A 15084-nucleotide genomic window follows, 5' to 3' on the forward strand; every position below is an offset into this window, starting at 1 on the left:
CCAAATCTTTTAAACAGTGTATTTAGACCATTTACATTTAAGATAATTATTGATATGTTAGGGCCTAAGTCTGCCATTTTATTATCTTCCTGTTTCCTCTGTGTTTCTCTGTTTCCTCTGTTTGTTTTTTTTAACCTTACTGTGGGTTATTTGAACACTCTTTAGGATTCCATCTTGATATATTGATAGTGTTTTTAAATGTATTGCTCTGTGTAGTTTCCTTAGTGATTGTTCTAGGTATTACAGTATACGGGTGTAACTTATTAACACCTGCCGGTATCAATGGTACCAACGTTTTATGACTTCAGCTGCCGTGTAGACGCCTTACTTCCCTTTGCTCCTTTATCTGCCCCACTTCTCAAATATAATTGTCTTAAATATTTCCTCTGTATACCTTGAGCCACCATATCAGATGATGTTACATTTTTTGCTTCAACCGTCAAATATAGTTTAAGAAACCCATGAGAAATGGGCTAGTTTATTACACTTACTCCCATTTTTTTCCCTTTTCAATATGCTCTCCCGTCTCAAGTTCTAAGCCTTCTGTTATCGTCTCCTCTTTATGTAGAGGACTTCCTTGAGTCATTCGTTACTCATAGTCCTGCTAGCAACGGTCTTCTGAGTTGCCCTTCATCTGAGAATGTCTTTATTTCCCCTTCCTTCCAGAAGTATGTCTTCACTGGATATAGAATTCACTGACGACCCTTTTTCTCCCGTGCTTGGAAAACATGCCACTTCCTTCTGGCCTTCATGGTTACAGACGAGAAATCTGTTGCCATTCGAATTGTTGTTTTCTGTAAGCCATGGGTCATTTCTGTCTGGCCACTTTTAAAGTTTTTCCTGTGTGTTTTCGTTTCCAGAAGTTTGATTACAGTGTGTCTTGGATTTCTTTGGGTTTATCCTTTTTGAGGTTTGCCCCGCTTCTTGAATTGTGGTTTTATGTTTTGTGCTAAGTTTGGGAAGTTTTCAGCCATTATGTCTTTGCGTACTTTTTCAGTCTCTCCCTCTCTCTCTTGTGTCTCCAGAGTTAAGAATCTGAGTATTTTTGTCATAGTCTCACAGGCTGCTGAGACTCTACTCATTTTTTATTCTATTTTCTGTCTGTTCAGACTGAGTAGATTCTGTCAATCTGCCCTCATGTCCTCTGATTCTGTCCTTTGTCACTTCCGCTCTGTTACTGAGCCCATCCAGTTAAGCTTTTTTTTTTTAATTTAATTGTCTTTTTCATTTCTAAAACTTTTGCCTATCTCTGCGAGGTGAAGTGGAAGCTCATATCCTTCCTCGGCCTCGTGATCCTTCCCAGGAAAAGTGGGGTGCTGATTCACACTGCTCCATTGTGTCCAGTTGGGGGTGTGCACTCAGCGCCCCTAGCCCCTGCTGGTACTCGGCAGAGGGCAGACGATAGAGAAACGCACGGCCCTGTTTCTGCAGGGAGGGGCTGGAGCTCAGCTTCTCTCTGCCCCTTGTTTACCCCAGGGTGGGGGGAATGGAATGCCAGTTAGCTCCACCTCCCGCCACCCTGTCCCCCTCATTGATGCTGGGTAGGAGTTCTTCATTCTCTTAGTGCCAGTGGGGGTGGCGCCTCAGCTTGCTGCTGGGCCCTGCTAATGCCACCCGAAGGGGATCAGGGCATCATATGCTTCGGCTGGCCAGGGGATGGAAGATGAGTTGCCAGCGCGATCCCTCCAACACTTCTCCGTTAGGGCCGTCGGATCGACTTTGCTTCTGCCAGGCAGGTGGTGGGAGATCAGAGGCCGCTTAGCTTGCCAACACCACCTGGTGGCGGAGTCAGAGCACCAACCGTTGGTGCCAGGCTGGGCATGGGAGGCAGATCAGCTCCCCGCCCGGCCACACTGAAACCATGGGGTGTGGTGCTTGGGTGGAGTAGGGCAGGTAATGCTGAAAAGGTTATCTGTTGGGAGACCATCTTTCCCCAGTCTTTTGGCTCAGAAGAACGGGCTTTCCTTGGAGCTTTTTCTCTTTGTGCCTGTTGGAGGTCCCCAGTTGGAGGCGTCTGCAGCACCGTCTCTGGATATGAGGAAAGTAATGAGGAGACCAGGGAACTCAAGCCATGTCATTCCTCAAGTCCCAGGGTCCCCAGGCAGCCCAGCTGCTTCTTTCTCCTTTCTCTCGTCTTTGCCCGTTTGTTGTGTTATGTCCAGGGTTTTTAGTTGTAAGAGGAGGACCTGGGGTAGTGGGGCTCCCCCACCTTCGTGGAGCTGGAAATCCACATCATTTAACTAAATGTTTATGATTGGTATTGATTGGCTCTGGTGGTGAAGTACTACTCAGAATTTTAGAAATCACCTCTCTTACCCTCTATTTTTATTCTCTGTGAAATAATAGATTTTAATGTTGAGAAGAGATTTAGCAATAATCCCAGCCATGTTTTCCAGATAATAACTGCAGTATCTATTGTCCTAACTCCCCTGTGTGACCCCGGTGGGGTGCCCATGGGGGTACGCTGGGCTGCTCCCAAACGCACCCCTGAAAACATGTGGGGAGCTCAGGTCTGACGCCACGTGCTGTAGGGGAACTTCTGATTAAAATAGTAAGTCCTGTTCTGTATGATCGGACTGTAGGGTGGGAAAAAACAGGTCAGTCGTCCCTGGATTTGTCTGAGTTCATATTTTAGAGTGTTTGTGGCGGGAGGTTGGAAGATACACATAGAATTGCCCGTTGAGAGCTGGACAGGCTGATGCCTTGCCTCCTGACCTGCTGTAAGAGCACTGACGTGGAGCACTTGCCTGCTGCTGGAGTCTGCTCGCCCCTGCTCTGTGGTCATCCCACTGTGCTTCGACCTGACTCCCCATGTTCCAGCTCTCCCTGCTGCCACCTCCAGTAGCAGGACTCAGTTGTCTTCATTCCTTCTTTGTTGGGTCAACCTCCATCTCGTGACACAATTCTCATGTGACAGAGTTTCCAGCCTCTTTCACCTTCTGGTCACTGTCCTCTGGTCGTTCTGCTTGGTCAGTGGCTGGGACCTTTGTGGGGGCATGTGACCTAAGACTGCTTTCCTTCTCTGTGAAGGTCCTATTGACACAAACCGAGTGCCTGTCCTTTAAGATCTCGTGGACTCAGTCTGTGCTGTGCACCGGGCTGTGGGCACCGTGCCACCCACCCGCCAACCCTCCACCCTTCTGACCCTGCTCTACAGGCTCAGAGCACAGGGCCTGACCTTCCTTTCTGTTGCAGGAATTGCTAGCAGAAATGTATGCACAACGGAGTTCATCACAGCGTTATTTATACTGGCCAAAAAACTGTTGACTGTTCTCGTAGTATGGGAAAAGCTCTAAATGATCATGCATCCTTTTGACAGACTCTGGTGCTATCTTCTAAATGGTGTTAAAAAGAATGAGAACATGGAGAAACGCTCCTGGCAGAATGTTAAGTTAGAAAAGGTTACAGAATTGTTGATGATAGCCGAGGTTTTAGTCCATTTGTGCTGCTGTAACAAAAACACCATAGCCTGGGTGGCTTAAAGAGCATTTATGTCTCGGTTCTGGAAGTTGGAAGTCTGAGATCATAGTGCCAGCATGGTCAGGTTCTGGTGAAGACCCTCTTCCTGGCTTGAGAGAGCTGCCTTCTCCCTGTGTGCTCACGTGATGGAAAGAGAGCAAGCCAGCTCTCCAGCCTCTTCTTGCAAGGGCCCTTATCTCATTCATGAAGGCCCCACCCTCATGACCCAGTCACCTCCCAAAGGCCCCACCTCCAGATGCCATCACACTGGGAATTAGATTTCAACATGAGTTTGGGGGGAGACACAACGTTTAGTCCATACCACATAATTTGGTGTTCGTGAATTGTGAATCCTTCACGTGCTGTGATGGCTGATGCCGACAGTCAGTACAAATAGCATTTCCCTGGTGGACGAGTTTAAACCTAGTTTGTAAGAGGCTGGGGCTTCCTGGTTTAAATATTTGCTCAGAATAAGTTAGAATCCCCGGTGTCCTGTAGGAAACCCAGTTCACTTTGTGTCTTCTCTACCCTGGACCAGATCTCTGGGTTTGGTGTGAGGAGTTGTGGTTCAGGCAGACAATGATGGAGAGGACCAGCCCTGAGACGGCCCCGCGGACCGGTGGTGCTCATCTGCTGTTCCTGCCTCGGCTGCATGTGGCCGCGGCTGTGCCCGGCATCCGTCCCACCCGAGCGTGTCTCCCTTTCTCTCACACATCTGTCGATTGCGTGGGTTGTGTCTGCAAACCTGAGAGTGGGGACTTTCGGTCATTTTCAGAGCGAGGAAACAGAAGTCGGGGGTTTGGAAATGGGCTGAGGCCACGCCTGGTGTCGGCGCGGGGGCCTCTCTGTGCCGTGCCTGCTGCTGGCTGGAGGTGCGGCTTCGCTGCCCTTTCCCAGCGGTGGAAATGGTGTTGAAGCTAAAAGTGTTTTCAAAAATGGAATCAGCCCTTTCACTCCGAGAGGGTGTATGTGTTAAAATGGAAGCAGTTTCTGCATGATGATTCTTAACTATCTGAGTTGCTCTGGTAACTTTTTCTTTCTCTAAAATATGTTACAGTCCTGGACCAGAGCATGCTTCCCATTCCAGTTCCTAAAACATTTTAATATAAGCAATTTATAGATTTAATGAGTAATTTGACACTTTTTAAAAGAAGTTTGCTCACACGGAAGGGACCTATAATTCTCTTAGGAACGTGTGTCTGTGAGGGTGAGTGAGGCGAGCCAAGCTTGAGGATTGTCGTTTGTTGAGTGAGTTCCTTTTCTACAGAGTAAGTGTGCTGACAAAATGCAGAAACGTTTCTTACCTTGTTTATTTGTCTTTTTTTAAGTCCCTTGAGAAATTTCTTAATGCAAAGTAGTCTAGAAAGGAATTCTAGACATATTCTGTCTTAATATATATCTGAATTTAGACCTCAGTTTTATTTACACCTGAGCATAAGTTCTGCTAAACTAGTCAAAGCCACTCACTGACTTAAGAAAACGTTTTGGTACATAGCGGGAGCACAAATATCTGTAGATTGAATGAGAATTCAAGCAGTACTTAATGCACTGTATGGGTGCCCACGCTTCCCTCTTTTTTCACTTGGACTCTTACCAGTGTGCTCGTTTGAGGCTTAGAGCTGTGTTTCTGTGTAAGGAAGGCCTGGCATAGACAATACGCCAGCTTTGTTTTCTCTCCAGTCCTTTTTTCTGTCAGTATTGCATCAAGTGTGGGAGTGGAAAGTTCCAGCAGGTGACCCAGTCCAGTGTTGGTCCTTCCACTGACCCATTACAGCCCCTGGGGCAAGTCCTCCCACCTGGCCAGGGCCCAGCGTGGGGAGGGCGCTGCAGCCATACAGAGTGCACCGTAAGGGTCAGGGCGGGGGTGGGTGCCTGCAGTGAATTAGAACAGCCCCAGGCGACCCTGTGTTGCACAGTGCGTTTCTCAGTACAGGGGCAGCCAAACCATTTTGCCCAGTTTCTGAGCCCATGAGGCATCAGAGCTGGGCCAGCAGCTGTGTCTACCCTGGAGGGATAAGGGATACCCTGTCCATCCTGGGAGGAGGAGGGAGAACGCGTGAACCTGAGCAGATTAGAGCCCTCCAGAACCACCAGACCTGCCCGTCCTTCAGCGCAGGCTCCTACACATCTTTCACGGGAACTTGCACTGAGGGTGACTCCAGCTTCCATTCTTTTCCTGTGTGGGAGGACGGGGCACGGTTGTCTGCATGGCATTTTCACGGTTTGCAGGCTGGGCCTAGGATCCTCCCCGGAATTGCTGAGCTGGGCGGAGGTTAGGTGGTGGCTTGAACGGCTAGTCCAGGCTGGTCAGTGGAGGAAGGACCTGGGCTCAGACCACCCTTCATTGACCATTCGCTGGACTGCTCACATGCTCTGCTAGCTCTGTCTCCCAGTTTTCTCATTTCTTACACAGTGTTTAATTCTCATAACATTTCTTTTTATTGTTGTGTTTCCTACAAAAGGCCGTGGGGCCTTGTGTCATCTGTGTCCCTCAGAGGTGGGATACCTGCTTTCAGCATGAAAGTGCTCGATCAAGATGCACAAGCTTCATGCATTTTCCAGGGAGAAGAGAAACAGCCCAACTGTGACAGACGTATGGTTTGAGGAGAAATATTTAAACCACTTAAAATCCAGACACAGCGATTCCATCTTTGGGTTATCCAAAATAATGTCTGGAATTGAGGTGTAAAGTTTCTCTCTCTCTTTATGCCATGTGGGGTAAAAAGAGGCCGCTGCCTTTTGTGGATTTAAGTGGGAAGCCTCTGTTATACCTCGTGCTTCTGCTGTGTTCTCACTAACCATGTATGCGTGTCCACAGATCAGTGCTTCACTTTGTGAGACCATCATGCATTTCAACTGCGTAAATAAAATCGGTAGACTCTTACATGTTTTACTTTGAAAACTGTTTAGGATGTAGCTTTTTAGGATTCTGTTTCTGCCTCACATCTTGGTCCTCACTATCACTGAGATGAAATACATTAATGGTTAGGACCTTAATGTGAATTTAGGGGACGTTTTCCTCACCTATTTCCTGCCAGTGTTCAATTTCATAGAGGAAACCACACTTAACTCTGTAGGCAGAAATTTTTATATTTTAGTTCTCATTTCCTCCCCAAGATCTGATTTTTGGCTATAAACAGCATATGGTTACTGGAAGCCAGTAACTTCAGATTTTTTAACATTTTATTTCTAAGGAACGGTCTTAACTGAATTCATGTACAGAGTTGTATGTTTAATTTTAAAAAGGTCTCTAAAAGGCATTTCTGTTTTATAGTTTTGATGGAATCAATGGGAAACAAATTGTCTGAATGGGAAATTGCCTGCACTGTCAGGGCATCTGGGGCTTATGTCTCTGTCTTAAAGCAAGCTGTGAAAGCAAGTCGGTCTTCATGCGACTGGACTCAGTTTTGGGGGTATTTTTGTTTTTCAGAGTGAGGTGGTGGCACAGTCATATCCTCTGTATTCCTCTGAAAGGAATCTAAGACTGTAGGAATAGAGATGCAGCTGTCCTAGAGACGTAATGCGGCTGGGTTCAGTGGACGGGATGTGAGGAGCAGAGTAGTGGGGCTGTGTCCCGCCCCCAGCCAGACCTCGTGCAGACCACCACCGTGAGCTCTCCAGAGCAGCACATACTGGAGCATGCTGCAGGGGACCAGGATGCTGGGGGAGGGTCTTCCTGGGGAGGTCTTCGTCATAAAAGGCACATGTGAGGAGCTGGTTCAGGACCTGGTTTGGGGCGTGTAGTGGCAGCTTCATTGATTAAAAAGTGGGGTCCTGATTGAGAGGGATAGAATCACGGTTGGGGCTGGGATTAAAGGGGAACATTTCAGTTCCGTATGAGGAGAAACTACGTAGCACCCAAGGCCCTTTAGTGAGGACTGTGGTGCCTTAGGAAAAGGTGCGCCTGTCCCGGGAAGTGGGCACCAGGCCGGCAGCCACACATCATGTTCCAGAAGGCTCCTGCTCAGGTGTCCCGCCCAGCGTAAGATGCTGGGCTTCTGCTGTGACTGAGAGTTAGCCAGATATGCCCTTGGACACAGACATAACAACTCAGGGTCTGGCTTTGCCCCTGGCATGTCACTGGCTTCTGGTAAATATGTGTTTATGGGATGGATCAGGTGAAATGGATAACTGGGTCCTCTGATGTTGAATAATAAGTGAGTAAAAAGGCATAGCATATTATTCTTAATGCGTATCTTATTATAAGAAACAGATAATGGTGAGAGGGGAAAGATAGGAACGCTAGTTTCCAGACATCTGTCCAAGTTCACAACCTTGGTTTACTGGCATTTTCCAAATGGTCAGATTGGAAATTGATCAAAGCAGCTTGTTTTTGACTTTCTTACCCGTGGCCACATAAAAGCGGTGGGGAGCACGCATCGAAAGACTAAGTATGAAAACACTGGCTCCATCTCATAAACTTTATAATTTGTGGTATTTTATCCTAGCAGCTGTTTGTAAAGCATTGTCTTGAATTCATGAGGCGGCCCAGCCTTGACACAAATATGTACCAGGGAAACACAGATTTAGGGCTGTTATGAGTCCTAATGCTGACCATACCGCTTTATTTTATTTCCAGTCACTTTCGTTTTCATCCAGTGGCTCAGTGGAATTGATAGAGGATCTATCAAAAAAGAAAAGGATGCAAGTGAGAAATAGACAGAGGGAGGGCTGTGTGTGCGCGTGTGTGCATGTGACACTGGGTTCTGGCTCATAGATTTCTGAGAACCATCAGCGTTTCTGAAGGTGAAGCTTGCTGTAATGGCCCCGGCCCTCCTCCCCGCTGGCTCCCTGGGACTTCTGGAGCAGGTCAGACGGCCCGATCCCTCTGTGGGTTTCCTAAGGAACCCTTAGCAGGCTGGCTCGTTGCTGCCTTCTTTCTCCTCCTGTAAGCTGTGACTCACTCGGAGTTGATAAAGACGTTTCTGAAGATACTCACTTCAGTAAGGAGACTATTGGGTTGAATAAACATTCTAGAACTTTTATTTCTCCAAATGAATGTGAAGCCACCTCCAGAAGCTGTGCTTCCTCTGCACATTTTTGAAGTGTTTCTTTTGGAATTAGTGTAGCACCGGTTTCAGAGCCTACAAAGAAATGGTCCTTTAGAGGGTCTTTTCTGGCTTTTGGTTACATCAGACTCTCCTCGGAATAAAGATGGAAACCCTGAGAAGTCGGGAGGAGGGGTCCACAGTCCCTGGTAAGTGCCAGGCAGAATGTGCCCTTATTTGCCTAAGTCTGTTCTGTTGTGTGTTTAAAATAAAAACAATCGTCTCTTCAAAATCATACGTTTTGTGTTTCTTCGGGGACCGAGAAGTCCTTTCTCGGGCTCTGAGCTGAATATTGATTCATGTTGATGACTTTAAAGTCTCATCCTGATCCTGCCCCAGTATTCGCAGATTAACGAACATCTGAAAACAGCGTTGGAGGGCAGTGTTTCCGTGGATTCTAGTTTGGTTTCTGGTTCCACGCTCGAAGCTCCAGGAGTGACGAGATGGGAACCAAAACGTGGCTGCCCCTCGAAAGTGAAGGCTGGACCCGTGCTGTCCCCAGGAGGAGACTGCAGTGGTGTGAGTGCATGTGTATGGCACGGTACCCCCCAGCACGCCCACCCCGTGGCATTTCACAGAGCGGGCCGGCCAGCGGCAGAAGAGTGGCATTGAACGTCACGACATGACCTCAGTTCCTTTGAACACTTGCCGTTGGTATCAGTGGGGTAATCAGTGGGGTAGAAGCGGTTAGACTGTTAGGAAAAATCAGGTTTGGCTTGACTGATGTCGAGCTCATTATGAATTGACGATCTCATTGTTTTTATTTTCCCACCTAGCTGGCCGTGGGACAGAACACCCTTTCCGAAAGCCCCAGGCTGATTTCACTATCAGCCACTTAACCACGATATTAATGTTTGCAAATTGCTAAGCCTTTAAGGTTTGAAATTACCATATGGGTTGGAAAATATTCTGTAGCTGAAGCAGAACAGTCTGTTAATTAAATAGCACACATCTTTCAGTGACTCAGAATTCTTTGGTGTGAAAAAACGCCCTCCCTTCTGCCTCTGTTCCCCTACTGGTATAGAAAAATGGATTAATTATACCTCGGGATTTTTTTTCCATAGGAAATAACGTTACCAGTAAATTCTGGAATTCAAAAAATTATTCCTGAGAGTTTTGATAAAAATTCAACTGACATATCACACTTGTGACAAAATTGCCTGTGTCTGACACGATGGCATTCTAAGTTTTGGTTAGGGGCTTTGATTAGAAGACCCAAACCTGGCAAGTCCCCCTGCTCTGTCTGGTGCCTGCTGGTTGGGGCCGGTCCTGGGTACACTTTGGCTGACAGCTTTGGAGTAGCTTTACATTGAGAGCAGTTTATGTTTCATTGTGCCTTTTTTTTTTAAGTTTTAGTGCTGGGTTTATGGAGTGAAATGCTTTCTTAAATGCTCAAACTACATTTTCTATAGGCAAAAATACACCTCACCAGGATTTTTTATGTTCGTCTAAAATTGTCTTGTGAGTTAAAAATTTTCTTCTTCTTGCTTTGTAATGAGAGCTTTGGTTTCAAATGAAGACCCATTTTATTGATCCGGTATCAACATTTAAGGTAGTTAGGCACACTGCAGATAGCATAATAAAATATTTTTGCTTGATACTTATCTTTCTTATAGAGTAGAAATGTAAGCATAAGGTATCTCTTTTTTTTTTTTGGTGAGGAAGATTGGTCCTAAGGTAACATTTGTTGCCAACTTTCCTCTTTTTACTTGAGGAAGATTGTGGTTGAACTAACATCTGTGCTAATCTTCCCCTATTTTTTTGTATGTGGGACACCACCACAGCATGGCTTGATGGGGTGGTATGTAGGTCTGCGCCTGGGATCCAAACCTGTGAACCCGGGACCACCAAAGCGGGGCACACACGCTTAAGCACTACACCACCAGGCTGGCCCATAAGCTCTCTTTTTGATAGGTGGGCTGTATTATTAGGATGGGAGTAGTGGGTGGAAGAGTATCTAAGTCGGATTAGACGAGAGTAAGGGTGTGGTGGTCAAGTGCTCCCTGCCCTGGGCCCCACCAGCCCTGATGCGCCTTCAGAAGACCACACAGCACATCCCTTCACCTGTGTGGAGGTCCGTGCTCTGGGTGACAGTGAGACAGATGAAGCAAACTTAATTCTGGCTCTGACCAGTGCCACCGTGGGGCTGATAGGCCGATTTTCAAGGGTCAGCCAGACCCCATTCTTTTGTTCTGGTGGGTTCTCACATGACAGGAGACCAAATATGACAGTCTGTAAGATTAAACTACTGATAAAGTCAAGAAAAAGTTTCCCCCACCGCCAAAAGAGAAGTATTTTGTCACTTCAGAAATAATCTTTGAAATTTATGTTGAAAAATGCGCTGTATTAACTGCGATTGAGGCTGCCCTTTTTAAATACAGAAGTAGAATGCCTTTTAAAATATCCCAAATAGAATTTTTGTCTTATAATCTTATTTTATCACCATCTATTCTGTGTATTCTGTTTTAGCTAAGTTTCATTGCAGGATAAATGCTGGTCATTAATTTTAGGTTTATAGATTCAACAAACAAGAACAATTTTTTAAAAGCCAAACGGTGGTTGATGCTGTGTTAGTAGCCCCAGACAGTTCAGTCTCCTTTGCGAAAATTAATTTCTGTTGGACATTACTATTCTATATCAATTTAAAAAAACATACCTGAGTACAGTTGAGAGCTCTCTCTGGCCTGTTGTCGTTGCCAGTTGGTATCTGCTAGGCCTGGCCTAGTGCATTATCTTGGGTCGGGACAACTCTCCTGACTCTTAGCTGTTCTCTGAAGACACACCCCTCTGGGCTCCACACCTCTCCACGGGGTCTCACTGTTTGCTTGGTGTTTCTCAGGGTCTGGTCTGTGGACCCGCTGAGGGTGCAGCTTCCTGGGCCCCCAACACACGCCCTGCCTCCTGTCTCGCTGCCACACCTCGTGGACATGTTTATATCTGTGCATTTATTTAGGCTACTGAACTTTTCTCTCCTGTAAAAGAAATGTCTACTCATCTCCTTCACTACCATCTCCAGAAAACAACGGGGCATTTCTCTCTGAGAGGAACAAGTTGGATTTGCCCCTAAGGTTCTGTATTTCCTTCTTAGCTCTGGCTGGGTTCACCACGTGCTGGTTCTGGTGAGCCCACTTCTGAGGCGCACTGCGGCCTGTGATGGTGCTGCTGGTTGCCAGCCCAAGCACGAGCCGCATTGAACCTTCGGAACCACATTACAAATGAGGGTGTTAATAGAATTCAGTAGGCTTCACCTGCAGGTTGGGGGAAATTAATCAGGGGAGTTTTGTGTTATAAGAAGTATAAAGTGTACTTAAAAGTATCCTTGCCCAGGAGAAACTTAGCATTTAATTGAAATGTAATGTTACAAGAATGTCAGCTCTGTGGGGCAGGCTGGGCGTCTTTCCTGGTGTGCCAAGAACACCTCCTGGAATGGTGACTGGCACGTGGGCATTCACCTGCACTGGGTAAATGAGGGAATATCTTGATTTATTAAACATCGGGTAACTTGCCAGCAATTTTTACCACTCCACCATCTTTATAAAATGCACAATCTGTATTTCACGGATTTCCTTTGGATAATTGGCATTTTCATCATTTCTGACTTTAGCATTGAAAGCGTTACTCTCAAAGAGAGCCACGTGTAGTGAGAAACAGGTGGGGCTCTGAAGCCTGGAGAGGTGGTGATGGTAGCTCCAAGTGGCCACGCAGTGTCCTGCTGGCTGGTGTGGTCCCATGTACATATGGGCGGGTGGGCCTCCCTGCAGGCCCCTTGGGAGGAGTGCATGAGATAACAGGCGTGAAACACTGCAGGCTCGGAGGGGTAGCCTTTCCCGCAGGGTGAGTGAACTATTTAACAGCTTCTGATGGAACGCTTGACTGCTGATAGCATACAAAGCATGGTAATGATTCGGTACCTGTAATGGAGTAAATCCTTAAAGAGCTGAAGACCAGGGAAAGGAAGTGAACTGTTATATCATCACCTGACATCACATCTACCCTGAAATGTCTTCTGCCAGTTTAGTCATTTAAAATTTAATTTTAATAGACTCTGACAGATTAACGATAGAAATAGTTGTGTGACAGAGGTACAGCCGCAGTGTTTTTATGAGGTTGGATTTGTATTCAGGGGACGTGCCTGGCTGATCCTGAAAGTTCCCGCATCCTCACCCTTCACGTTCTCCACCAGCGTTTCCTTCAGCAGTTTCCTTCGGGCTCATTCAGAGTGCAGATAATTCTGGAATGGATCCATGTCAGTTCTTCTTTCTTCACCCTCCCCCACCAATATCACCCCCCACCCCACGCACACGGGCACTCATTTTTCTTGAATTCACTTGGATGTGGGGGCTGGGGGATAGAAGATGGGGCAAGAGTTTTGAGAAGACTTGGTAAAAACTCTTCAGAGTTCACTTTTAAGTCCTTTTATAGAGCCACGAATCAACATCAGTTTTATTTCTAGCGATAAAGAAAATACAAAAATTTTTTTACGAAAATGCAAAACAAGAAGTTATATTCATGTTATTTTGAAATCTGATTATCAGAGGTTCTTAAATATTTTGCTGTGGTTAAAACGTAGCACGTGTGTTTAATTGCGAGTATGGGGTGCCCATTTTAGCTGTAAGTTAACGTAAGTTGCGTGTGAGTAGCGGTTGAAATCCAGGAATCTTCCCGCTTTTCCTGTACCCGTGTTACTGGACTGTTTCCTGAGTAGGAGAACATTTTTCCTCGTGGTACGTGGAGAATACCATCCTCCTCATGCCTGATGGGCTCTTTTGATCCCATTTTGACCCAGTCACATTTTTTATCCCTGTTATTTTGGGCTGTCGTGTGGCTTTTAATGGTTTCATTAACACTCGGATGAATGTCCTGGTCTGAATGTTGGTGACAGCTTCATGAAAGGGCCAACCTCCCTCTTTTTTCTCTTTTTGAGAATGCCTTTGCTCTTCCACAGAAACATTTCCTCTGCCCATGTGGTGTTTGCGGGCTTGAATCCGTCTTTATTGGCTGCATTCATATTGAGACAACATGCCATCCCGCTCTGATTCGGCCCTGGGGTAGCCCCGTGCAGCCTGGCTGTACCCCTGCCCTCACTTCTACAAACACGCACTCGTGCAGGTAGCCTGGGGTCGACACTCAGCTTTTCCCTTATTTTGCTTTGAACGGGACAACCATTTCATCTCATATTCCTATGTGGTATTTGAAATTTCTCTAGGAATTTTACCTTGTATTAAGATCAAAATAGTTATTTTACCAACAGCCTAAAATTTTTGTGTTCTCCTATGTTTCCAGTGTATTTCTTTGGTGATAGTTACGATAGCATTTTTGTGTTAGTTTGCCTTCTTGAAATGAAAATGTGTAATTAAGTGTGAGATGGGCTTCTAGAAACTTAGTTTTGGAACTTTCTGCAAGATCCATGGAAAACAATGTGATTTTTGTTCTGTTTGTCCCGCTGCAGCTTCCATGAGGCAGTCGCAGGCGGTCCCTGCAGACATGCGCCCGGAGGTATGGATCGCTCAAGAGCTGCGGAGAATTGGAGACGAATTTAATGCCTCTTACCCACGGAGGGTAATGCTCTTTTCCTTAATTCTTTTTCTTCCCATACCCTCCCCCCAACAACATATTAAAAAAAAAACAGTGACTAGTAATAACTCTGTGCTTATGCTGGAAATGAGAGGTGTTACCTGTGTGTGACCTGCCGTTGTTTCTCCTTTCCCCTTTTCCGCTTGTTTTATGGCTGAACTTAAGTGATGGTGATTAAATAGAATACAGTACGGGGCGCCAAAGGGATTTCATGGGCACTAACCTTAAAACCTCCATGCTAAAAGAGGGCTAATTTATATGCTTCGAAATACTCCCACATAAACATTAACATAGTTTTCAACCCATATAGGGTGTCTCTGCACTCCTTTAAGCAGTTTGGGTCAAAGTTAAAGAAATTTTTAAATTTCCCTCTTCACTCTACTGAAGGGAACGATGCCAGCATTCACTCCCCTGCGATATGCTGGTGACCTGAGAGCAAGAGAGCCGTTGACTCAGCCGCCATTGCTGTCCTTGGACCCTCCTTGATTGAAGTGTGTTAGGAGGCCACTCCTATTTTATTAACAAAATAGCCTGTAATTTAGAATGTAAAAACTTGCACTCTAGGTTGACTGCCACTTAAATTTTGAGGTTGTGCTATTGGTTTTTGTTTTTTTTTTTAATTGTGCTCTGTAGGTTTTTTTGTAGACAACAGTGTGTTTTTGTCTGCCTGTTTTCCCTGTGGCTATATATGTTACCATTTGGGCACCTTTTTCCCCGGTGGCAGACATTTGAAAACGTGTAGCCTTTAACTCTGGGAGTCACAGCTGTCGTGAGTGTGTGTGACGACTTCCTGTAAGGGGTACACTAGCAAATCTGTGATATAATGTAGCTTTGACTTGTTCACATTTTTTCAAACAACTGTGCATGAAGGTATTTCTGTTGATATGTCCAAAAGGAAGACACTTAAATCTTATTTTGTAGGAAATAATTGTTAATATCATTCTTTCTAATTGTGTCACTTCTGGCTTTTCTGAACATTATTGATACATATAAATTCCTCTTA

At 45.8% G+C, this 15084-nt stretch overlaps 1 protein-coding gene across 8 annotated transcripts in view; it reads left to right on the forward strand.

The window, feature by feature from the left end:
- The window catches only part of BCL2L11 (BCL2 like 11), a 40095-nt gene that overhangs the window by 12322 nt on the left and 12689 nt on the right, over window positions 1-15084 (forward strand). For 6 of the 8 annotated variants that reach the window (XM_014852711.3, XM_014852713.3, XM_014852714.3 and 3 more), the window contains one exon: window positions 13957-14066. The exons of the other annotated variants lie outside the window; for them this stretch is intronic. In XM_014852711.3, coding sequence (XP_014708197.1) covers window positions 13957-14066 — 110 coding nt within the window. The remainder of the gene's footprint in view (window positions 1-13956; window positions 14067-15084) is intronic. 8 annotated transcript variants of the gene reach the window in all.

Source organism: Equus asinus, chromosome 6 (assembly GCF_041296235.1).
Source record: "Equus asinus isolate D_3611 breed Donkey chromosome 6, EquAss-T2T_v2, whole genome shotgun sequence".
NCBI classification, from domain to species: Eukaryota; Metazoa; Chordata; class Mammalia; order Perissodactyla; family Equidae; genus Equus; species Equus asinus.